This window comes from Sprattus sprattus (genome assembly GCF_963457725.1).
Source record: "Sprattus sprattus genome assembly, chromosome: 7".
Classification (NCBI taxonomy): domain Eukaryota; kingdom Metazoa; phylum Chordata; class Actinopteri; order Clupeiformes; family Clupeidae; genus Sprattus; species Sprattus sprattus.
In genome coordinates this window covers 22,207,768-22,234,129 of record NC_137926.1, presented here as the reverse complement: position 1 = coordinate 22,234,129, position 26,362 = coordinate 22,207,768, and the positions used below count along the sequence as shown (strand labels likewise).

The 26,362-nt window shown below is 45.1% G+C and overlaps 1 protein-coding gene across 1 annotated transcript; it reads left to right on the top strand.

Annotated features, from left to right (window-relative positions):
- The first annotated feature begins 803 nt into the window (after positions 1-803).
- mbtps1 (membrane-bound transcription factor peptidase, site 1) lies at positions 804-25,107 on the top strand. The gene is made up of 23 exons (XM_080842056.1): positions 804-950; positions 3,320-3,892; positions 6,699-6,956; positions 8,884-9,102; positions 9,789-9,899; positions 10,147-10,256; positions 10,540-10,656; positions 10,751-10,818; positions 10,974-11,076; positions 11,485-11,636; positions 15,132-15,293; positions 16,041-16,185; positions 17,621-17,809; positions 18,109-18,281; positions 18,864-18,979; positions 19,181-19,337; positions 20,113-20,237; positions 20,465-20,542; positions 22,582-22,722; positions 22,928-23,059; positions 23,654-23,780; positions 23,884-24,014; positions 24,251-25,107. Exons 2-23 carry the CDS (start codon positions 3,679-3,681, stop codon positions 24,484-24,486), a joined length of 3,264 nt encoding a protein of 1,087 aa, XP_080698182.1. The 5' UTR covers positions 804-950; positions 3,320-3,678; the 3' UTR covers positions 24,487-25,107.
- The last annotated feature ends 1,255 nt before the right edge of the window (positions 25,108-26,362 follow it).

Genomic DNA, 26,362 nt, shown 5'->3' with positions numbered 1-26,362 from the left:
CACTTATTTGCTATATAGGATCTTCTTCAGACTAAATTTAATTTCAGTCAAATGGGCTACCTGATCTGTGGTGCTCAAATTTTAGGTGAAGCGTAGACTGAACGGCAAATATTTCTATTTATTGAATACATTAGGACTGTAATAGTTTGATCATTAACCCTTTACGTCTGTCACCCACATGATCACAACTTCAATGTGTTTTTTCTTTTCTATAAAAACGCTATCAGGCTGTATGGTGTGGTGAACTATCAGTTTTACTTTTTTGTGGCATAGAATAGTTGGCCCAACACTAGCTTTGGCCCAGGGATCTAGTGCAATAATTAATTCTCTCCAGTAGGTGAAACCATTGAGCCAAAATGACAGTTCTAAAACAATTTGACACTTTCTTTGTTAAAAATCCTGAAACTATACGACACATGTTTAATGCAAGCAAGTTCCTCATATCATATGATATGAGTCATGGTATAGCCCCACACCTCCGTTCTTCACTGATTTTACCAAGTGTAGGCTTTGCTGTCTCGTTGAAAGATTGAAAAAAAGGTCTATCCTGCATTTCAATCACTTTATTCGTGTTTTAACGTCTTGATTTGTCCCATGCATATTTCATCTAACTTCACTATTTGTATGCATCTTATTTGATGGAGTTTGCATAATGCTCAAGACGTCCATGCGTACCTCTCCTTGATTGGCTTCTGCTAGTGTCACTTGAAGAACATAGGCGGGAATTCTCAAGTTACAGCTCAACTAGCGGAGGCAGGCGAACAGGAACCAGGAATGACCACCTAGCAAACAAAACATCAGCAGCCAGATGCTTATGTTGAACCGTTAAGTTATCTTTGTGTGGTGTGGAACTATTTTACATATTTAAGGACTAAGCAGAGTCATATCGATTTGATGGAGTCTTCGTTTATGTCAGCTCATCTTTGCTGCTGGACCGTTTGACCAGACAAGTGAGTGTGGGGGTAACGTATGGTGCTAACTTTAGCTTGTAGCCAGCTAGCTAATCATATGCTGTGGCTCCCTTAAACCTGGCTTATATCAGGCTTTTTGCTGTTGTTTACTCTGTATTGTGAGTTTGCCACTAATATGTTTAGGCAAGGAGATACATTACCAGTACAGTTTGTGCTGGCATCGCAGTACATCTGAATTGAAAGCACATGTGATCTACTAGCTGCCTTGCTCAGTTGCTGATGGTGGAAAACGTTAGGTGGCTTGTATCAGCTAGCAAGCTAGCGATAGCTATTCTAGCCAGAAACGTTATACTGTCCAAGCTGTATTAAGCCTTTGCCATGGAGCCTCAGTGAAGTATTTGTTTACGAATTTAGCTCGGACCTACCATCGTAGAACATGGCGTTCGCAGTGTGACTTTGTTCCAACAAATGTTGCTTTAGAAATACAGTCGTCCATTCTGAATGTGGCGTAGCCTTTGATGACTAAATAACTAACTTTTGCATCAATGTGGGATAATCTTCTAGCTAACTGCCTCCAGCATTTATTTTACGTAACCTCGCAAACAGTTAGCTGTCGATAACAAGGCAAGTTAAAGGTAGTATGTAATGACTAGCTTACGGTACGTGGTGAATAACGTTATTAAGTCCAAGTTAGTTTGGAAAGTTCTTAAATTTAGCGTCAGTCAGTTGATCATAAGTGAAACCTTTTAATACCGTATGGTCAACAGAACTCTGAGTTCACTGGAACTGGAATTTGATCATACGGTTTAGCTTGGTGAAGAGATCTTATACAAACAGGCTGCCTCCCACTCTATTTACAGTATGTCGATTGATCTAGCTAGATTCCAACTTTCAAGTAAAGTCTTCAGTCTACCTGTGTTCTGTCCCACTTTGGAGTACTTAAGTCAAGGCTCTTATTACAATGCTGCTTGACTGCCGAGTTGCATATTTTCTGTAGTCTCTCCCCTCTTTGTACAATATTTCGAATCTTTGTCGATTGGTACCGTTACAATGCTGAGATTGAAATCCTAGAATGCAGAGATTGTAACTTAAGCCTTTGAAGACATTTAACAAATATTCATGACGGGCATTAATTTGCTCAAACAGAAGAGGCTGTACCACAGGTATACATAGGTGTGTAAAATGGATATTTAAGTATTATTGATGGACTGTCTAAGCGACAACCCCCACCACACACACACAGACACCAGATACTTTGCTGTGATTACAGACAAAGGAGGACGCTGACTTAGCTGTTTGGTGTTGCTTTCACATGTCTGCATCATGTTGTCACAAGTCTCCTTCCAGGTTTTTATGGCCTGGTTTTATAGCAACATGCTTCACATCAAGCTTGTAGCGGAAGGGAAAACCCCTGGTGACCACCCATCTGGCCTGCACGTTGGGAGCTGTAACCCCCCCAGTCGTAAGGTCAGACCTGTACCACTACCCCACGTCAGTGGCTTTAAGGCCCTCTCTAGTGGGGTAAGGAAGGAAGGCAGGCAGTCCGAAGACCAATTGCGTAACAAGCTTCTTTCTTCATCCTGAGAGCGTGTGCTCTCAAATAGCTGTTGCCTGAGGTCTTACATGGTGAACCACCCAAGCCAGTCAGGGTGGTGGAGGAAGCACAATAAAACCAGCTCTGGTTTGGGGGCGGGGGTTTGGAGGGAGGTTGAGTCCAACAATTTTGAGATTGGAGGGTAGTTATGATGACCATGTTCATAATGAAAAATAAACCATGCAAGACAATTGAGCTTGAACTCTTTACTTTGCGATGTATGTCCTTACTTCATCCAGCATAAGAGTTTTATGAGCAAAAGAGTACTTCATGATTATGTTGCTGTGAGGCTGAAAGGCTCCACCCGTCCCCACTCTGTGGTAGGAAGGGAGCAGATGTTATCTGAGGTCTCACCTTTCCCATTTCCATGCTTGTTCTCTGTGCCTGTGCATTATTCAGCGTGTCTGTTCTGTCAGACCACATAACATCTCCCCACACAGACCACTCAGGGCGAGGTGCTGTCAGGGGATCTATTGGCATTAGGCTTTCTCCTTTCAGACTTCAAACTACAACTGCTTTATCTATAAATCAGTACATGTCTCTTGTGGGACGGCATACATCACTCTCTTCAAAATCATTTTTGGCAGACTCTCTTTCACCCCCCACACACACCACCCACACTCAAACTAAAACAATAACTACTTACCCTTCACGGAACACAGATTTAAAATGGATGATTATCTTAAATCCACAGTTGGGTTAAATTAAATGTTTTTTATTATAAAGACCAGCCGAACTTAAGAAGTTGTTTGAGAATGGAGTGTGATGTGAATGATAAATAAACAACCAGTGTCTGTCTTTGTTCACTTTGCAGGTTTTGTATGACCAGGCAGATTTGGGAAACTTTTATTTTCTCCACCACTGAGCTTGCGGTCTTCATTTCACCTGCGAGGCAAAATGGAGCCACTGATTCCTGGTTGGCAGCAGAACTGATCAACTCCCTGGCCTCCCCCAAAATGGAGAGGAAACGGCGAAAGAAATGAACTCGATAGCAAGAGTAATATGAACCATGTGTGAATCTGGCTTTTGTGGGTTCTGGACCTGAATTCTGCCCTGTTGGACTCTCATCACCTGGGGGTTGTGCTTTTGTTCACTTTACTTGCTACATTAATGCCCCAAGTTTTGCCGAACTGTTAAGAGGCGACCCCGACCTGCCTCGGTCTAACCCTCTAGATGGGGTTTAAACTCGGACACACCATGGAGACGGTCAGCCCGGGTATCCTGTGGCTGCTGATGATGGCGGCCCTGTTGTTTGGCAGGCTGCCATTGGTGGGGACGGAGAGGGAGGGCGGCCCCTTATCCGCAGCCTTCTCGGAAGGGCTTCAGAGTTCCAACTGCTCTGAGCTCACCCTCAAAGTGGACTTCTCCAGCAGAGTAGTGGAACATGGTAAGCTAAGTTGACCCGGCATGGTTCTGTCCTCAGAACAAGCACGTCCTCCTATGAAGGCGTTTTCAATGTCTGATCCATGTTTTAATGTGTACGCATTATGCTTCTGCTCTTTGGTTAGTGTCAGCATATGAGTGTTTTCTGGTTTCTTTAACAGGCCAAAGTTCAGTGTGTTTGATTAATGTTTTCCTGAAAGATAATGACATTTATCCAGTTAAATATACCAGGGGTGGGAATTGCCAGAGAGGCGACAGTATACTACCATGATATTTGGGCCACTATACAATATTGTTACGATTCTTTAGCTCTCCATCACATATATTGCGTTTCGTATACTGGGAGTCTCTGCAACCATCTCGGCATGGTAAATAAGTTCTAGACTCCATTCCAATTTCCGCTGTGACTCAAGAGAAGAATGAGGTCTTGCGCTTTGTTTTATCAGAGTATTCGTATGTACCAAAAAAACATTTGAATCATAATATTTAATAAATACCACAATACTTGACACCACTGTATTGATGTATTGTGCCCCCAAAATATTGCGATACTACACTGTATTGATTTTCTAATATGTATTGTCTACAATCCACTATGTCATTACATTTGCCCAATTTGAGCAGACCTTAAAGCTGATGTAAACGAGATTAGATTTGAATATTTCAGCTGACAGGTTTTAGTTTAGATTCTTAAAGTGATTACAAAGATGGGTACTCAGACAAAATGAAGGTCAGTAATCAATAACTACTGTATTAATACCTTACAACTTCCAAAAGGATATTTATGATGATGATGAAGTTGGAAATAAACAAGAAATGCTGATGTTACTGACAAAAGCCCTAAGCATGTCTTATTGAGATCATAAGTTGATTAAGTGGTCAATGTGAACTTGTACATTCAGTGATTGAATATTTGCCCTGTAAGGGTTTTTGTTTGGTCATTCATATAAAGGCCTTGAATTCCTCTGCATAAACTCTTATACACACTACAGAGGAAGCGCTGTGCTCAGAGGAATGCAGAACTCCATCATCTTAACTGCTGCGTGTTTCGACAGAAATGAGAGCTTTGGTTTATCTCTGAAAGAACAACAGTTTGCTTTTATGAGTGCCATGGAGCGTTGCGTCAAGTCTCGTTTTATGGCTTGTTTGTTGAGAGGGTGCAGGTGAGGCGTCACCTGTTTGATGCTGGCTGAGTGACAACATGAGGCAGCTGTCCCAGTACTTGAGTGCATCCTCATGCATATAGTTTCCCACAAGCAATTACTTGCAGGTGCATACACACACACACACACAGAGGCAGGCACACGCAGGCACTCTATACTCATGAGGCATCTGTATTCACACTGTACACACAAATCTCAAAGAAATGTACAGACACACACGCACATTCACACGCACGCAAGCACATGTGCCCAGTCCCACTGAATGTACTGAACTGTATGAGGATGCCCTCCTTCTGTGCTGCTTTCATTACCATGGCTCTGCCTTCATGCCCCTGGTACTCTGTTGGCTGTCATCCAAGAGAACACACACACACACACACACACACACACACATTCCTTAAACCCTGTTTGTAAGATCCATGTGTTCCAGGCGACTGCAGTGAGTGTTCAACGTCTGGACCATGGCATAGGCCGACCTGGTTTTTTGCCCATGAATGAAGTCTTTCAGCCAATCTTCACTGTTGTATTCACCCCCACCCCCACAAACACTCCTGTCTTTGCCAGTCACTGCTCTCCATTGTGGGGGAGGTCATTACCAAGTAGGAAGGGGTCAAGACCTGGGAAGGTTTTTTTGGGTGGCGAAGTCTTATAGCAATTATTTTGGAAACGCATGTGGGCTGAAGTGTTTAGTGCCTGAACAAAGCATGGCCCTTTCAGGCTTTGTAGCTTGCACACTTAACACTGATATAGTAATACCACTGGCCTCTGATTTCATTAGTGTAAGCCACTAAATGTTTACTGCTAATTGTCTTTTTTATGACACTCCTCCTAATGCTAACCTCAGTAAGAAAAACTACCATCACTCTGGCGAACCTCCTTCCCTTAAAGTACAATCTGCCTGCTCTGAGGTGAAGTGGCATCAAAGGCCATATTGTATAAAAAAGCCTTTAATGAACAGTGTTGAGTTGCCAGCATGATCAGATTTGTTGGGCTGATTTTCTTAGGCAGTGCACTTCCTGGATCCAGCATCAAGGCTCATTGGCTGATTTCCTCCTGAAAAGGCCCTCTAAACAATGGTCTTGTTCACAGGGAAAACATTGTATAATGACACTCACAAACTCTGCCAGGGAAAGAATAGGGGTGTTTCCTAGACACATCCCACTACGCCATCTTCTCCCTGCCAAGAATGCTCTAAGTGTGCAGACTTGCTGCTACAACTTCTCTGAAGAAAGGAGCAAGGCCTATCTGATTGGCTCCGCGTCTCTTCGTGTTATGTTGCGCCTTGGACACACATAAGCCGCTTGTAATGTCTGTGCTAAGCAATGTCTTCTTTTGTATGGAGACTGGCCCTGAGCCTGATATCCAAGTAGAGCAAGGCTAATAAAGGCTGTTGTGGCTCCAGTGAAGTGTGGTGCCTGTCAAGGTCCTACTGGGTACATTTTAAATATAAATGACTGTTGGTGCAGTTCACAAGTTGCTAATTGATAAATTGATCTCAAGATCAAGTGCACAGGAATTTCTTATGTCAAAATCGGGGATCGTAATCAATAATCTTGATCAGTAATCAATCATTTAGATGCCAATAATGTATGAGATGATCATCTTTTTAATTATCCCTGCCCCTCTCTCCCTCTGTCACACCTCTAGAGTACATTGTGGCGTTTAATGGCTACTTCACAGCGAAAGCCCGCAGCCACTTCATCAGCAGAGCCCTGAGGAACTCGGAGGCGGGCGATTGGCGCATCGTGCGGCGGGAGAACCCGGCCAGTGACTACCCCAGCGACTTCGAGGTGGTGCAGATTAAGCAGGCGGCGCGGGACAGCCTCCTCTCGCTGCAGGACCACCCTTACGTCAAGCGCGTCTCGCCCCAGCGCAAGGTCTTCCGCACCCTCAAGCTGGTGGACGGTGAGTGGAGGCCTCAAAGCCTTGCAACGACCCTCCCTGCCTCTCTTATGCCTTTCCTCTTTCGCTCGCCCTCTGGCGTTGCTGGATTTGTGCTTGTGCTGTCATTCCATTGTTGAGGCTGCAGGGGTTTGAACCCTGCAGTATCTGCTTGTGTTTGGTAAAGAAAGCTGGTGGTTGCTGCTGTTGTCGTTGTGTGTGTGTGTGTGTGTGTGTGTGTGTGTGTGTGTGTGCGTGCGTGTGCTGATTTTAAAAGCATTTGTTGGAGAGAATGTGAATACTTCAGTCAACAGATCAAATCTCTGTAGGTCACAATAGGGGTAGTTATTCTTACCGCTTGGTGCCTTGCAGTGGCCAGGGTGACCAGGACATGGGTTGGGGAGGAGGGGGCACAAAGAGCCATTTCAGTATACAGCCGCCGGAGAAGAGGAAATGAGTCCCAAGGGTTTGTGGGGGTGGAAGTGTGGTGTGTATGCCAAATCCAACCCAACCCCACTTCATCCTCCCTGCATACAGACACAGAGTATTTGCCTTTACACACACACACACCCCCACTGGCATTTCAAAATCTACGTGTCCTTTAGTACTTCCCACACTTCCCAGTGGAACCTCAGCGCTGACCACTTCCTCTCTGTTTGGAACGTCTTTTGCACAGATCTGAACCGCCACCACTTCCGTCTACTGCCATGTCAACACCGTCCCACTTCACTTCTCCAGTCCTCGCTCTGCGACGTCATTGGTCACCCTCACCTCCCCAGCTATCTCTTTCCTTTATTCCCTCCAGGCCTCTACGCAGGCCTCTCCAGCTTCGTAAAACTCTCACCGCAGAAATGAGTTGGGCACAGTTAAACATTTGTACAATGACTGAAATCAGTTTTTGACACAAGGACCCATCTTCCTAGGTAGTCAGTGTAGGCTTCGTTGGGTAGGTCATCCAGTGCCAAGGCTAATTGCCATTTGAACAGAAGCCAGAGTAGGCTCTCAAATGTTTCGTAGCTGAAGGGGGGATGATTGGAGTGTAGTTTAATTATGGCTTATTGCCCCCCACCCATGGCCTTGGGGGATTGGGATGATTAGTTTAGTGTTTTACGCCTACGTCTCCTCTCTTTTGCTGTGTTTGAGTTAGCCTGTTACTTAGCAACTGCATCTCCAATGACAACGTGAGACCTGGATGAGCCCTACAAAATTGAAATTGGACAAATTGAGTTTGCTTTAGAATCTCAAAGTGGATGCAAGTGGAGGCATAATTTCGTGCAGGTTAAGCACTGGTAGTCCAGGTGTGTCTCTGATTCAGTGCATCAAGTGTGTTGCAATAACATGAGGAGGTTTTCAAGAACTAGTTCCACAGGAGGTACCTGGTCATTTGAAAAAAAAAGAAAAGTGTAGAGGATGCTATCAGAAATGCCTTGTTTCCATCCTTTCAGCATCAGTCCCCTTAAACCATGTCTGATGATGATGATATTAATAGGTTGTATATCACTTGAGTGGTTGAAGGATTTCAACCGCATTGAACTTGCTGGGAGTGTTGGAAAAGACAGAAATATGTCAGGTCATCTCTGCATGCTTTGCTGCCTTGTGTCAAAGTTAGTGCCCATCATTGTCTAACTGTTGTGAGGAAACCCTTTGTTCGTGGATCAAAAATATCAGCAGTTAAGTTGAAGAGCAAACAGTCAGGAAAGTGAATGGAGACGAGGTAAAAAGTGTGAGCTAACTCTCATTAACCAATTACCTGTAGCATCATTGGCCAATCTAGCGACCGAAATTTAACCTGCCTGGAAGCTGTCCGGCATGATATATGTGGAATATAATGGAATATACACGGGCTAAATGGAAGGCCCTGGATAATAGGTCTTGAGCTGAATGTGCAGGGGCTGACTGCTTCACTGAACCCTCTAATGCACTCCTGTGCGCTTTCCTTTCTGTGCCTCAGCTGCAGGGGATTCTGGGAGCTCGTGCAACGACACGCGCTGGACGCAAAAGTGGCAGTCGTGGCAGTCGTCTCGCCCGCTGCGCCGTACCAGCCTCTCTCTGGGATCGGGCTTCTGGCACGCCACCGGACGCCACTCCAGCCGTCGCCTGCTCCGCGCCATCCCCAGACATGTCGCACAGATCCTGCAGGCAGACGTGCTCTGGCAGATGGGTCACACTGGTGAGTGTGTATGTGTGTTTGTGTACATGATGCTCTACAGTGTGTGGTGGTGTGAGTGTCGTGTGCTTGTGTGCAAGATAGTGCGTGTTGGTGGAGTGATCTTAGTAAAGGCTGCCCTCTGCTCCTGGGGGTCCTGGAGGAAGGACAGTCCATGATGGGATGAGATTAAATTCACTGCGACCTCAAGCCTGCGTGTGTGTGTCCTGTGTAGGGTTGGGTACCGAGAACCGGTTCCAATACAACCGGTACCTACCCGGGCCGAAATGCAACGCCGATTTCGGTGCTTCTTTTCAGTGCTTGTTTTCAGTGTAGGCACCTGTATCATTTTAAAAGTATCGGTTCAGCATTGGTATCAGAAAATTAAAACCACATGATACCCATCCCTAGTCCTGTGTCACCACCTATGCACGCGTGTGTTCCAGTGTGTCGTTTGTGCGAATAAAAACTGACTGAAGGGAGCCTTGTTTGTTGTTGTTGTTGTTGTTGTAAAGACTCCCTGAAGTGTGTAAATACTGGATTTTAGGCTGGAGACAGTGAGAGTGTCTCTACGTAGTCCATTAATATGTAATCAATTTGTAATGCAAATGGATGCATAATGGCCTAATGTTGCCGGTCTCATCACTGCCTTGAGCAGATGTGCATCAATATGGATGTGGAGTGCTGACGTGTGTGTGTTCTGTTCTCAGGCTCGGGGGTGAAGGTGGCTGTGTTTGACACTGGGCTTAGTGAGAAGCATCCACACTTTAAGAATGTCAAGGAGAGAACCAACTGGACCAATGAAAAGACACTGGATGATGGTACGATTTCTGCCTTTGTATTGGCAATGACCGATTTGAGGTCTGAGATGAAGAAAATTAAAAAGTAAAAAAGTATTGTTAACAACATATAAGGCACAACGGAAGCAAAAGGTATTTGTCTTTAAAATTGCCCAAAGTAAGAATGTTATGACACAAGTAGAATGTAATTGGGGAGTGGGCTAAAGTGGGTAAACCTCGGACAAGAGTGGGCAGCCCCAGAGTGCCAACACCTCTAATCTCTCTCCAGGGCTGGGTCATGGCACCTTTGTGGCAGGGGTCATCGCCAGCATGAGAGAATGCCAGGGCTTTGCCCCCGACTCTGAGCTGCACATATTCAGAGTGTTCACCAACAATCAGGTATGGCCACCTCCACTGCAGTTCTTTCATAGTGAATTCATAACGTTACTGAAAGCATTTACTGTTGCCTTAGACACGTGTACTGACAGTAAAGCAAAGGCAACTTTGCAGGGGAATTTGTTCTCCCCCAAAAATGAATTCATAAACTCTTGAAATGCTCTCATATAATCACTACTACACAAGTGACCATAAGAAAGACCATGTTTTCTGTTAAATGGTTGATTGGCACAGAGGAACCTATTTTCTGTCAGATGCCTCACTGTTTGCCCCTTCACGCCCTTAGGTGTCATACACCTCCTGGTTTCTGGATGCCTTCAACTACGCCATCCTCAAGAAGATCGATGTCCTGAACCTCAGCATCGGTGGACCAGACTTCATGGACCACCCTTTTGTAGACAAGGTCACATCACACTCACTTCAATTTGATAGGATTGTTAGATGCCATAAATACATTGGTGATACAGTGGTGTTGAATGCAATTGTCTTGGTCACAGGTTTGGGAACTGACTGCAAACAAAGTGATCATGGTTTCTGCTATTGGAAACGACGGGCCTCTGTATGGGTGAGTTCAGAAAGAGGACAACACCTCTGGACTTCAGCTCAATGCTGCAAGCCTCAGAATTTATAAGACATTGGCAGAAATAGCAGTGTTGTGATTGGGTGTGTGTGTGTGTGTGTGTGTGTGTGTGTGTGTGTGTTATTCGCGTTATTCGCCAGGACTCTGAACAACCCAGCTGATCAGATGGATGTCATTGGTGTCGGAGGTATTGACTTTGAGGATAACATCGCCAGATTCTCATCCCGTGGAATGACCACCTGGGTAAGTCTGCAGCTGATGCCATAGCGACACATCAACTTCATTTTTCTTTCAACCTCTTTTTTTCCATCTGCTCCCCCCTTCCCAGTGTCTGTTTGGGTAGGTAATGCCTGCGACCTACAAAAAAAACATCTAATCTGCTAATCTCATGCTGTGAATTGGTTTGGTCTGAAGTATTAGAGTTCTTTTTTTCTGCCCTTTCCCACACACAGTGAATCGTCCAACAGTCTTAGATCTTTTTGTAGTGGAGAGGTTTTTTTTTCTCTGAAAGGGCAGCTTCTTTTGTCTCACACCAACAAGATGCTTGCTAGACAAGAGCTAGACCTTTCTGTGTCCTTGAGAGCTCTTTGTTATTTCTGACTTGCGTACATGTGTACATCACCTTTTTTTTTTTTTTTTCCGTTTCTTCAGGAGTTGCCGGGTGGGTATGGCCGTGTGAAGCCTGACATCGTGACCTACGGCTCGGGGGTACGCGGCTCTGGCATGAAGGAGGGCTGCCGCTCGCTCTCTGGCACCAGTGTGGCATCGCCCGTGGTAGCAGGAGCTGTCACCCTGCTGGCCAGGTGAGCAGGGATATTTCATGAGCGTGAAGTTCCTGCTTTGAAACAAAAGGGGTACATGTGAACATGGGGCTCAAAGCCCAGAAACATTTATGTTACAAATACTAGAAGAGAAAAAAACGTAAAACACAAAAATGCTTTTAAGATGATGTCAGTAGTGCGAGACCATGGTCTGTAACAAACACTGTTTGTTTAGCTGTTTATTTTGCAGTGCAATGTGGGTAGTGGTGGGCAACTGAACATTTGAGACCGAATGTTCCCTGGTTTGGCGACTCCCTTGGAATCACTTCTCTGTATAGCTTGTTACAGGTTACCTGGAGTGTAGGAGCGAAAGCTCCCTTCTCCACAGCTGCCCTTCTGTGCTTGTGGCTCAGGTGGTGTTCATACCGCAGTCCCAATCAGGATCCCCTGCGATGCATGAGAGACAGTTCAGACAGAGAGTCACGACAGGGACAGGACTGCCTGCCTTTACAGCGAGGCATCACAGGGCATCATAACTGTCCTTCCTGTTAGAGAGGGGGTATGATGGCCCTGTCACAAATGGGAAGCAAGCCGTCAGTCACAGGGCAAAACATAGCAGCAGCAAAAAAAGACTGTCTATGTCTTACTGCCCTGCACAGAGCTCGAAGGCCATCTGGCATGGTGTGTTTGAGCTAGTGTGATCTTTATCTTTTGAGTGAATATTACAGTTTTTGTCTATCACGGGTATAGTAGGTATCCATGTTTTGAGGATTTAGACCTTGGCTCAAGTTGACACAGCATTCGTTGTTTCTGTGCTCAGGGATATGGGTCTTCTGAGAAGGGCTGTGCGATATGGACCAAAAGTCATACCTCTAGGCTGAATGGCGATCCACAAGATGTATATCTCGGTATTTTCTACAAGGTGGGCTAAATGTTTAGTTGTAAGTCAAAGCTGGATGTGAGATGCCAAAGGCACTTTAATTAAAACAGACTCTGATGCAATCCTATGCAAAGATAGGGTTTCTGATTACCAACGGGAGTGAAGTCAACGCTGACTGGCTGAGATGATGCCAGGACTTACTTCCTCAAATGTTGCCCACAAGGAAACAATGTCCACTTTCATAGTACATCCATTATACTGTTAACTGTCATATCAAAAAGAAAGAATGGATGAAATATTTCCAATTCACTGTTGACCTGTGTGAGTACAGACTAGCGATATTTTGTATATGCCAACATCGTGATAACTATCCAGCCTACTGCACTCGGAAACGTTAACAACGGGAAACAGAGAAGCCCTTGGCAACCAGAGCTTGGAATGGACCTCTGCAGAGGGAGGGTGGGGGTGGGGGTGGTGTTGTGCGGAGAGTGTGAGAGAGGAGAGTTGCAAACACTGTTGCGTTTTTTATGAAAGAAACTGGTAATGCAACGTCAATCTATATTGATATAAATGGTATTGTCTCATCCTGTTTCTTATTTGAAATTGTATCACTATGCCTAAGCGTGGATACAGTCGATATACCACCCGGCCTCTTGAGTATGCAGCCTGCATAGTGCACTTACATGATGCTTGTTTTTGTCAGAGGAGCTGTGTGGCTGTGAGTGAGTAGGGTGACCACTAGCAGAGGGGAGGGCAGCAGTATGCCCTGTTGCCCCCCTGGTTGATGCGTCTCAGGGTGAGATGGAAGGTTTTCTCGTTCTCTAAAGGCGAGGTGTTTACACAAACGAGCGGATACGCACACGCATACACACACACACTCGCCTTTGGAGAACAGCTCTGTTATGAATGCCTTTAAATAGCTCCACCCCTTCACCCTTGCTGCATGTTGAACCTAGATAACACTCACACACACTCACATACCCAATCACACACACTAATGTTTATAATCTCATTCCACTTGAGATATGATCATGTTTTCTCAAAGACTGACAACCCTCTGTGCACACACACTCACAAACATTTGAAGTACTGCTGTAGTCCAACTGTGCAAACCCAAACATTTACTGGATTACTGCTTTGATATACACATACAAATCGCACACATAGCTGTTTAGTTCTCACACCCTCGGTTTACGTAAAAACCAAGGCTGTTGAAACCAGTTTAGGTCTCTTAAGTTGCTTCTGGATGCAAAATGCATTTTAATACAAAGGTCACAAGATGTGCTGGTGCACTCTAGTCCATCTGTTTTGTCCTTTCCCTGTCTCTCTCCCTCCCTCCCCTCATTTCTCTCTGACCTTCTGTGGACTTGTTTGTTCTTCTCTCGTTCCCCCTTTTCTCCCTCCAGTCAGGAGATAAGCGGAGGTGCTAAGACGGCCCTCTGTTTGAGCTCCAGCCTCATAAACTCGTGCTGATACTGGAGACGCAGGTGCTGTTCCCAGGCGCTGTGTGTTTGTCTCCGTGTCTGAGCCCTCAGCCGCAGCCCGGCACGGATGAGTGTCCGGGATGTTAACTGTGTCTCGCTCCATAAAGTAGCAGCAATGGAAATAGCTTCTCTTCTCTCCGATAAGCATAAAAATGTCTGGCTAGACTGTTAAGCTTAATGGTTTATAACCTTCGAATTAAAAGGACTGACTCGTGGACTATTATTTATTTGATTATTTTTAAAGGGAACTTGCTGAACTCTACGAGGTGTGGCTCCTGAGCGTCTGGTATCTTGATGCCCCTGATCAATGTACAGACGGGGAGATAATACCACTGTGCCTGTGATTAGGAGGACTGTGCCCTCAGCCTAAGGTTTCGCATGAGGCCAGGAAGCTTAACGGGTGAATCTCATTTGGAGAGAGTTACTGCAGAAACGCTGTCAGACAGACAGACAGACAAATGCAGAGTAGACGCAGCATAACGCAATGACCAGGCAGATGTTTTGTCTCTTCCTGTCTCTCTTTGTAGGTTGGAGAGGAAAGCTTCTTCAGCAATGTGATTTGTGGCTTGAGGGGGGCGGTGGGGGCTGAAATGCCACTCTGTCTCCCTCTCAGTGAGCAGCAAAGACCGAGAGAATTAAGAGTCAATTTCCCAGCCTTGCAGGAGCCCAGCTCTTCCACTCTCTCAGTGACATCTGTGCCGACCTCTCTCTCTTCACAACGAGATGAAGAGACTGAGTCAGATGGCTTCACCTAACAATTCCACTGCAGCTCATTCCTCTCTCTGTCCTTCACCGTCTGATTCTATCTAACTTCAACAACTGCTGAACAGACAACAGTATTGTGCTGTGTTGACTAAGACAGACATAGTTCTCATACCACTGGAGAGATTCACAGAGTTGTGCTTTGTGACCAAGGCCAGTTTGTACAGTGATTTACAGTGATATTACGAACCACAGACCACTGTTCTATTGTTTCATTAGTTATAGAGCTACCCCTGACGGTAATCAGTAATGATTTATCGTTCAGTAATTTCACATCAGAAACGGATGTTTGTTTTTCTCTCTGCCTCTTCCTTTCTCTCCCTCCTTCACTCTCTCTTTCTCTCTCACTCTTTCTCTCTCTCGCGCTCTCTCGCTTCCATGCTCCCTCTCCTACTTTTCTCACCCCTGCAGTACGGTATTGAATCGGGAATTGGTGAACCCTGCCAGCATGAAGCAGGCCCTGATTGCTTCGGCTCGCCGGATCCCCGGGGTCAACATGTTTGAGCAGGGCCACGGCAAACTGGACCTGCTCCGGGCTTATCAGATCCTCAACAGCTACCGGCCTCAAGCCAGGTAGGCCAACCAGCGCAATAAACTTTATACTGCACACATCATGACTGGTGCCTTGACTTTAATGGGCCCTCATGAAAATATCACCGGATGTGTAGAGGCAAATGGTGATAAAATGATTCATAAAGAACTGGAGGTTGTTAAAGCAATAGAAGCATTATAAATAGGTCTACTTCAATGAGCTGATAAACTCATGTAAATTACTCAAGAATATTACAAGATAACACTTGACTGCTTTTGATATTTCCAAGAAAGGTGAAGTCTGCTGGTTGATCAGTCAGGTCTATGACCTAGAAAAGCTCACTCAGTTATTTCACTAAACTCTGTTTTAAAGATGACACACAAACACTGGCTAGTCCTGACTGAATTCATAGATGACACACAAACACTGGCTAGTCCTGACTGAATTCATAGATGACACACAAACACTGGCTAGTCCTGACTGAATTCATAGATGACACACAAACACTGGCTAGTCCTGACTGAATTCATAGATGACACACAAACACTGGCTAGTCCTGACTGAATTCATAGATGACACACAAACACTGGCTAGTCCTGACTGAATTCATAGATGAGACACAAACACTGGCTAGTCCTGACTGAATTCATAGATGACACACAAACACTGGCTAGTACTGACTGAATTCATAGATGACACACAAACACTGGCTAGTACTGACTGAAATCATAGATGACACACAAACAGTGTCGCCCTGGCTGATGGTGTGTGTGTGTGTGTGTTTGCAGCCTGAGCCCCAGCTACATCGACCTGACGGAGTGCCCCTACATGTGGCCCTACTGCTCCCAGCCCATCTACTACGGGGGCATGCCCACCATCGTCAACGTCACCATCCTCAACGGCATGGGAGTCACCGGCAGGATTGTTGACAAGGTAACGAGCTGCTGTGGAGGTGCACACACACACACACACACACACACACACACACACACTGATGTTCGTCAACTTCTTTAAGGGGACCAGATCTTTAGAGGCAATATTGTCCCTGTGGCAATCATCAGTGTTAGACAAGCATATACAGTCGTGTCCAAAAGTTTTGAGAATGACACACATATAAATTTTCACAACGTTTGGTACTTCAGTGTCTATAGATATTTTTGTCAGATGATACTATGGAAGACTGAAGTATAATTGCAAACATTTAATAAATGTCAAAGGCATTTATTGACAATTACATGAAGTGGATGCAAAAAGTTAGCCTGGCCGTTACCAGCCTGTGACTCCATTTCATTCCGTCTTTCAGTCTGGGCCAACCCAATGCATTTTGGTTTCCGAGATGGGCGGGTGCTTATCTTGAGGTTTAAAATCATTGGAGTTCCCTTAACCAATCAGCAACGTTTAGTAAGCATTCGGTAGATTAAACTCTTCCCAAAGCCAGTTGGGAGAAGAGCTACGACGTCCTTTCCAATCATAAAACTTACAAGAAAATACTCTTGTTCTCCTTTTAATTTTCTGATGTTCACGAGAGTTGAGACAACTTTTCCGATAGCTTTTCGTGTCTTTTCCTCCAAGGCGAGTTTTGCGTCACAGCTCTGAACTGTTCGCTGATTGGTCCTGCAAAATTTTGAGTTCTGGAGACGATTGTCAATGGGGTTGGGCCAGACTGAGTATGAGCTTGAAATCAATTCAGGCGGAAATACGTGGGCTGGTGTCACCAGGCTAGCAAAAAGTCAATATTTGCAATGTTGACCCTTCTTTTTCAAGACCTCTGCAATCCGCCCTGGCATGCCGTCATTCAACTTCTGGGCCACATCCTGACTGATGGCAACCCATTCTTGCATAATCAATGCTTGGAGTTTGTCAGAATTTGTGCGTTTTTGTTTGTCCACCCGCCTCTTGAGGATTGACCACAATTTCTCAATAGGATTTAGGTTTGGGGAGTTTCCAGGCCATGGACCCAAAATATCGATGTTTTGTTCCCCAGGCCACTTATTATCACGTTTGCCTTATGGCAAGGTGCTCCATCATGCTGGAAAAGACATTATTCATCACCAAACTGTTCCTGGATGGTCAAGAGAAGTTGCTCTCGGAGGATGTTTTGGTCCAGCAAGCACCAGGACCATCTCCTAAAGTAGTTTCAGCCGTGGGACCGGGGCACCATAGTAACATCTGACAAAAAAGATCTATAGACACTGAAGCAGCAAACGTTGTAAAAATGTATATTTGTGTTATTCTCAAAACTTTTGACCACGACTGTAGACATAATGTTTAGGTGTTAAAAGAAGAGACGTGGCATATGTACATATAGGGATATCATTGAAATGATAAATGTTTAACTTGTTCTTTGATGCTCTCTTTCTCCTCACAGCCCATCTGGCAGCCATACTTGCCCCAGAACGGGGACCACATTGACGTGGCCGTCTCCTACTCGCCTGTCCTGTGGCCCTGGGCTGGCTACCTGGCCGTGTCCATCTCCGTGGCCAAGAAAGCAGCATCCTGGGAAGGCATCGCTCAGGGACACATCATGGTCACTGTGGCCTCACCATCAGAGAATGATGTGAGTTCATGTAGCCGCAGAACTATCAATGTGTGTGTGTGTGTGTGTGTGTGTGTGTGTGTGTGTGTGTGTGTGTGTGTGTGTGTACGTACACACTAAATCACTTCTGATATTACATGTACTCTTTATAGTCCAACTCAGGGCAGTCCATAAATGTGCCATATTAAAGTGTCTTTTAAAAAGGCAGTATAGTTCAAACTGTGTGAGTCCGTATGACTGTAGAAACTCCCTGCGGCTTTGTGATGAATACTGTCATTTGATGCCTCTTCTCCTCTGTCCCTGTCCTTTCTCTCTGCCAGTCGGAGGTGGGTGGGGAGTTGACTTCCACTGTGAAGCTGCCACTGAAGGTGAAGATCATTCCCACCCCGCCCCGCAGCAAGCGCGTGCTATGGGACCAGTACCACAACCTGCGCTACCCCCCCGGCTACTTCCCCCGTGACAACCTGCGCATGAAGAACGACCCGCTGGACTGGTAAGTGCTGACCCGCTGACCTCACCAGAGCTCGGGGCTTTCCTTTGGACTGGCGTTCCTTTGTTTGGATAGTCAAGACTTTGATGAATAATAATTAACATAATTTTCTTTTATTGTCTTGGAGTAAATAGAGCTTGAAGGCCCATGGTGGTAACTCCTTGTGATTGTTTTAAAGAAAACTCTAAAGGATCACAATTATTTTACTCTATTCAATTATGCTGCTTTTGATGAGTGGAGGATATCATTGCATGCTTTACAAAAAATGTCCTCATTTACTTTAAAATGGCAATTAAAATGAACTCCACTGGGTACAAATGTACCCTTGATAAAAGTTTAGAAATTAAAAGTTTTTAATGAAAAGGGCTTCCTAGATAAGAGGCTTGACGTTTCAGGGGGATGCTATGCTGATACGAGAGGGACCTCTAAATGAGGAAACGCAGTTGGATTTGAAGATGGAGCTGGCAGTAACAGTCAGTGTATTATCAGCATTTGACCAGCATGTGGTGCCAGATGACAAAAGACCCTAGGTTTTTTTCACCTTCTGACCCTGTGTTTTCTTTTTTCACCCTGTGTGTTTTGAAGGAATGGGGATCACATCCACACCAACTTCAGAGACATGTACCAGCACCTCCGGAGTATGGGCTACTTTGTAGAGGTGCTGGGATCGCCCATAACGTGTTTCGATGCCAGTCAGTATGGTGAGTCATGTACTGCTTTGTGTACTGTACTTGTCTTGAAGCTTACTAGCAGATTCACATAAAAAAACAAACTGAATTAATTGGTTCACTTTAATCGTCATTAGTTAACTTTAATAGTTTGAGAAATGAATGAGAGAAAATGATTAAATGACGATAAATCTACTCGCTCACTCACTTCTTTTCCTGTGTGCGTGCTTGCAGGTACATTACTCATGGTGGACAGTGAGGAGGAGTATTTCCCAGAGGAAGTCACTAAACTGCGGCGGGACATCGATAACGGGCTGTCACTCATCATCTACGCCGACTGGTACAACACATCAGTCATGCGCAAGGTCAAGTTTTACGACGAGAACACAAGGTAGCACACCACCCCCTGTCAGTATACCAGTCACACACACACACTTTATCAACCTTCCTTTATTGTCACATGGAGGTTTCCAGACATCGTAGACGCACGCACACACACACACACACACACACACACACACACACACACACACATTCCACGGCCAGGCATCACTGTCACCCGCACTTTAAGCCCTGTCAGTGTGTCACTGTCAAACATCTCATCAACCTGGCAGAGGACCTCTAGAAAGCGTCTCATTTAAAAGCCATCAGTGTTAATCACCTCTCAAGAAGAGGCTGCTCTCATATCTGCACTTGCCCGTGACGCGCTCACTGTTCATTACTCGCCAAGTGCAAGTGTCAGGAGATGCTGTCAGTTCAATTAAAAAAACATGAAATGAACTCTGCTGGTACCACATATAGCATGTCTTCCATTCTGCACATACTATCCCATTACATACTCAAAAACATACATTATAATCAATTTAGTAAGTGGTGATATCTACATGTGCGTTACATTGTGCACAAGTGAATATATTTCAGTGTGCAAAACAATATAATGGTCACAGGGTCTCACATTATGCATTATTGGGGTTAAAGGACAATACTCAATCAGTCTTTCCAACATTATGATCTGCTGTTGATGCCTCATGCTGTAGTGTACCATGACTACTAGATGCTCTCTTACAGTAGTGAGACTGTTGTGGGGGTTTAGACTTGAGGCTAGTGTTCAAGCAGATGTTTTTTTGTAAAAGCAACTTGCATCATGGTTTGTGACTCTCCCACAGGCAATGGTGGATGCCGGACACAGGGGGCGCCAACGTGCCAGCTCTGAACGACCTCATCTCCGTGTGGGGTATGGCTTTCAGCGACGGGCTTTACGAGGGAGACTTCAGCATGGCTGACCATGACAGTAAGAATCCCCAATGATTTCGATATCAGACAATGCGTTTAAAACATTCAGCAGTGAATTTGAGATCTGTCTTTGGCTTGGTCAGTTTCGAGAGATTCTTGGATCAACAGCAATTCATTTGTCCCTGTCTAATTAAGGATGTTCCTCTTTTCAAGTGACCTAATTTGATATCAGAGGAACTACTGAAATGTTTCTCTCTCTCTCTCGCGCTCTCTTTCCTCTCTCAGTGTATTATGCCTCTGGCTGCAGTATCGCTCGTTTTCCTGAAGGGGGCACCGTTATCGCTTCCACCCTGAAAGATCAAGGTAAGCAGCACCCACTTCCCAACTCACACCTGAGTTCTGTTTCCATGGAGATGGATTATTTGCCCAGCATTCCCACTCTGTGTTTTTTCTCCAATGTTTTTCCTTCTTAACTCTTCCAGCCCCTTTCTGCTTGTTTTCCACTCACTGGATGGTGTGTTGGCATCCTTTGAATGAAAACATTCAAATCAAATGAAGATGGAAATATGAATGCGCCCCTTTTTCTTTCATACATGCATAGCGGCGGATGGTCTGTCTTTCAGGGAGACTACCCCCAAAATGAAAAAAATGTCCTTTATTTATTCATTTTCATACTGGTAGTAACGCAGAAAATGCTTTGCTTCTCACTGCAGCACAAAATAAGACATCTGTCAGGATATCAGTCACAGGAGACACCTTCACGTCGATACAATAGAAATGTGTCCGATCTAAACACGCTGTATAACTCCTGGTGTCTGTAGTACTGCTGTCTAACATTACACAGATCGACAGAACTCTGTATTGTTACAGAGTGTTGTTTTTGGATGAAATGGCCCTTTAATAGGTCATTCCCACTTACACTGAAAGTCATTATTTTGATGGTTATATGATGTATTGGCTTGATGTGGGAATAGAAGCCAGTTTGGATATTACGGCTTTGCCGTATCGTCATTCCACCCCCTGGTGACCTACTAACAATGACTGCAATGGCTCACATATGAATGGGAGCAACAAGATTCCTGTGTTGGTGAAGGGCAAGGGTCACCATGTTGATATTAGAGGAAGCTCTTGCCCCATTTATGTCCCATTTCTCTCAGGATTGTTTAATGTCTATGTGGACCCATTAAACAGCATCCACAAATGGTTATGATCACTTTGAGCCCAAGACTGTCTCTTAATGGTGAGCTGATTTAGAGAAATTAAGCTTAGTTTCAGGGAATGTGGTTTGTTGTCTCGTTTCCTTGTTACTATACTAGCAAACTAGGTAGCTAGTTCAAGAAACTTGAATAACTGTGAATGCCATTTGCCATTTGCATGAATTGATGGCTAGTTATCCAGATAGTTTGGGTGTGGTGGTGTGATGGTGCACAGTCTGACTCCTATCTGCTGAAAGTTGTATGTTGCTTTGGATAAAACATCCGATTTTTTACCTTCATCTAGCTGATGTTGGTCTCTTCAATTGAAAATAATAATAGGAACAGGTAGAAACTCTCAGCTTTGCTGCTTGGCCCCCAAACACATAGGCTTAAAGGCACCCAGTGCAACTTTCGAGGCTTAAAAATAAACATTCAATTTCTAGTCTTTTTTTACACGTAGTAAGTTTCAATAACTCATACGATTACATATCGACATTCAAGGAGCAAAGATAAGACATAGTTGTGTGGTGAGAACTGATAGAAAATCGATAACAACAACAATCGCCGCCATTTTCTTTATTTTTTGTAACCTACAATAAATAAAGCAGGATTCCAGTCAATGGAAAAATGGCCCCTCCCCACCGGCGATTGTTGTTGTTTACGATTTTCTATCAGTTCTCACCACACAAGGACGTCTCGTCTTTGCTCCTTGAATGTCGATATGTAATGGTATGGAGTTATTGAAACTTACTACGTGTAAAAAAGACTAGAAATTGAATGTTTATTTTTCATTGAATGTTTATATAAAGTTGCACTGGGTGCCTTTAACATAGTTCCTATTTACACACCATAGCAACTGTCAACCGATAGCTCCCTAAACAAGAGTTGGACAGCTAGGTTAACTGGCATGAGACCTTATATGACTGTGTCATGAGTTAATGGTCTATTTTAGTCACTATACAATTGAAATCTTTGCTGGCAGTGACTGCCTCGGGGCTCAACCCTCGGAGGTTCAGCAGTCAGTTTTCATGCTGTTTCCTGTGGTAATGAATATGAGATGCACAGAGCTTTGCTGTGATTGACGTGCTGTTACTGATGATTGCTGTGATAGAAATAGTGGGTAGTTTCATCTTTCTTTCTCTGAGTCCATCTATCTTATTCATACTCTGCTCATCGTTTCTTCCTCCCCACCCCTTCTCTCTGCAGGACTAGAGGTGTTAAAGCAGGAGACTGCAGTGGTGGAGAATGTCCCCATACTGGGACTGTACCAAACTCCCTCTGAGGGCGGGGGCCGCATAGCCCTCTATGGAGACTCCAATTGCATAGATGACAGTCATCGTCAGAAAGGTAAAACATCCTCCTCAGTATGGTGTTGCATGAACCTGTATATGCACCTGTAGTAGCTTCTCAGCTGTTGATGGATCATACTCAGTGCGGAACATATGTAAGCACAGGCGTAGTTGCAGACCCCTTGCATACTCCTTTAAAGAGATGCACACAGGCGGTTGAGCGCTGTTAATGTTTTTGTGTCTTTTGTCTGTTTTCTGCTCAGACTGTTTCTGGCTTTTGGACGCCCTGCTGCAGTACACCTCCTACAGCATGACCCCGCCCAGCCTCACCCACTCCAAGGGCAGGGTGGCGCCCCCTACAGGCACTGAGCAGCCACTGCCACAGAGACTTGAAGGCAAGGCATCCAAACCCAGCACCACACGCACACATACACACACACACACCAATCCTATTTAAATCTACATCAGCAATGAAATCTGAAGCCCAGCCAGAGTAAATTCCAGCAGCTCCAATTTGCTGAGTGTTCTTGGCTTGACTCCATGGTCTCCCCTGCTTCTTCATATGCCAGCATCTGATTCAGCGTTTGTTTTATTGGTTTGTTTGTCTGTTTATTTTGCATCCTCCTCTTGGCCGATCGGCTTTCACACCTCGGAGGTTTGACCGCAGAGGGGGGGTCATATTGCAAACATGTTGTTTATCCTGCCTCTGCTGTTTTTGGGCGGGCCTGAAATATGGCTGCGTGGGAGGGTGGGCTTGTTGGAGACCAGAAACAAGGAAAGCAACACCTTCTTGACACCCATTTGCATGATGCATATTGCCATTATTGTGGTTATATCTTTTGTAATTGAAAACTTGGTAACCCCTGTAAGAAGCCTGTGAAGAGGTACATTGAAACACATTGTATGAGTGCTGTGGAAATCATGGGGAACAGGGGGGAAACCACATTAGGGTTATAACTGTTTGATGAGGGTTTGCTCCTCTTTTGCAGGCAATCACTTGTATCGGTACTCTAAGGTGTTGGAGCCTCACCTGGGAGATCCTAAGCCGCGACCTCTCCCGGCCTGCCCTCACCTGTCCTGGGCCAAGCCCCAACCTCTCAACGAGACGGCACCCAGGTGTGTGACCTCACCACAGCAGTCAATGGAGTGGGATAAATATAGATTTACACTGTGGCTGAGAGCTACATTTCTACAATGTCTTTCTCTCTCTGTCTTCCAGTAACCTTTGGAAGCACCAGAAGCTGCTGTCAGTGGACTTGGATAAAGTGGTTCTCCCCAACCACCGCCCGTACCGGCCCCAGGTCCGGCCTCTCTCCCCAGGGGAGAGCGGGGCCTGGGACATCCCTGGAGGTGAGCTCCTACCTCTGGTTACTACTTGACATGAAATGTGCATAGTTGGCTGCATTGTCAGGAATAATTAACAATATTAGAAAAAATGTTAACTGATCGTATAAGATGGTGGAGTTCCTAGCATCTACACCTGTGGTGGCTGTACATAAAGAGCGTACTCGCTGTACTGGTTGGTGCCGTTGGTGCTCCCCCTCTCCTCTTGGTGTATTGACCTGTATTTGTTCTCCCAACACCAGGCATAATGCCTGGGCGGTACAACCAAGAAGTGGGCCAGACCATACCCATGTTTGCCTTCCTTGGTGCCATGGTGGTCCTGTCTTTCTTCGTGGTGCAGCTGACCAAAGCCAAGAACAAGCCCAAGCGCCGCAAGCCACGAGTCAAGCGCCCAACATACCTGCAGCAGCAGCATCAACAGCAGCAACAACAACAGCAGCAGCAGACCCCACACACAGGCAAAAACCCCACAGTGTGATGGTGGAGGGGGTGGGGTAGTGGCCTCGCACAACTAAACAGACTGGCCACAAAACACACAAGAACCTGGACTCCTGGGAGAGAAATTGTCCCTAACAATGTGTGTGTGTTTGGTTTAGGCGCAGGCCGGGGATATGTGTTTCTATGAAATGAGGGTGGGGAGGGGAGGGCATGTGTGGAGAGTAACATGTTGTGTGAGACACACTCTTCTGTTCCAATGATGAGGATGAGGAAGGTGGAACCAGTGCAGCCTTCAGACGATGGACATGGGCACGGGTGTGGCCCGAGGACACTGGTGTTCTATTCCCCCTCACCATGTGGGTCGTCCACTCTTGGAAAGAGTATTTCATTCCAGGGAGCGAGCAGCAGGCGTTGGGTTGAGTCCTGTCTCGTCTCCCGCCTTTTTTAATTTATTATGTAAGTTTGATCAAATCTTTCACACCCCTGACTCGAGCCCTCCTGTGTCAAAAAGGATGTTTTGAAAGCTCAGACTTTTTTAAATAAGTAGATCTGCATTTGGGACATAATTGTTGCTTTCTTTTTTTTTTTTTTTATGTTTTTGTACTACAAGGTAATTTCTGGGTGTCTGTCATTTTGTTCTCCAGGTTAATGAAATTGTCTGTGCCGACACAACTTGTAAATAGACAACCTGTCAAAGGTCAAATCTTTTCAAATATATCATCAGCTATAAAGCATCAATATAATGTCTACTCTTTCATGACCCAGTTATGGCCATATTGATATGCTCCTTTTGGGTTGGTACATATATTTTTGGAACAATTGTTTCTAAAGTACTACTTTCAATCTTTCATGAATGACTGATTAGGTCTCCACTGTGTAGCAAAACCTGAAATGATGTGTCCATTTCAGGCTGAGAGTCCACATTTGAGGACATCGGTTAAGATGTTGGTTGTGGATTGCAGCACATTGCCGCCTTATGAGGCTGTGCTCACTGGGTTAGCGGTTAAAACCAACTTCATGACCAATATAGCATATTGCTTTAAATGACACTTAGCATATTTTACTTTGAGTTGCTCAGGTAGAAAATACAATTCTGGGTACATACTCCTTCTTAAAGTGTAGAATTGGTTTAAAAATGTAAAACTCACTGGCTCATGGTCACACATATTTGCTTCCAATGCCCTGTAATGAAGCTCGATCTTGAGCCTGTGGGTCCTTCATAAAGGACTTTTAGTGACAAACTCTACAGCAGCACAGTTTTATTTTGCCATTTATGTCCAGCATCAAATACCTCATCCAAGACAGATGAGTTACGTGTGACTTTGTGTCTGATCTGCCCTGGCATGACAAAGAGTGACATTTCAGCTAAACCTGATGATCTCGGCAAACTTTTCCCCCTGTTAATGATGATATAGAGACGGCAATTCCACCAAATATGACTGCCCAAATGTTAAACTGACACATTCCTATGTATTGTTGGGTATTCTTCAGGAATCTGATTTGTTGCGTAAGATTAGTTGACACCCAGTACATGATGGCCATATGGTATTCTCCAGTTCAAGTGAGTGAGCGAGTGACTCATTTTCTCAGGTTAGTGGCAACAGACTTCATCAGACCTCTTTAAACACATGTTAAACATGAGGGCTTGAGTTTTGATTATCCAACCAGAGGGGGTTGCTGCGGGAGTCTTGCAGGGGGCCGGCCTTTCGGCCGTGGATCAGTCTCCCAGTCGCCCCTGCCTCTGACCACGCCAGCTATGAAGCGGACTAATGCTATTAAACCTGATGGGGGCCGGGCGGTCCTTCTAAGACCTCAGGCTGATCCAGTTTTAATGGGGGTGAATAGCCTGTGAAAATGTCACTGGTCCCTCTCGGATGAGGGCTCATGATGCCCTCTAATTACATGAACATGGGAAC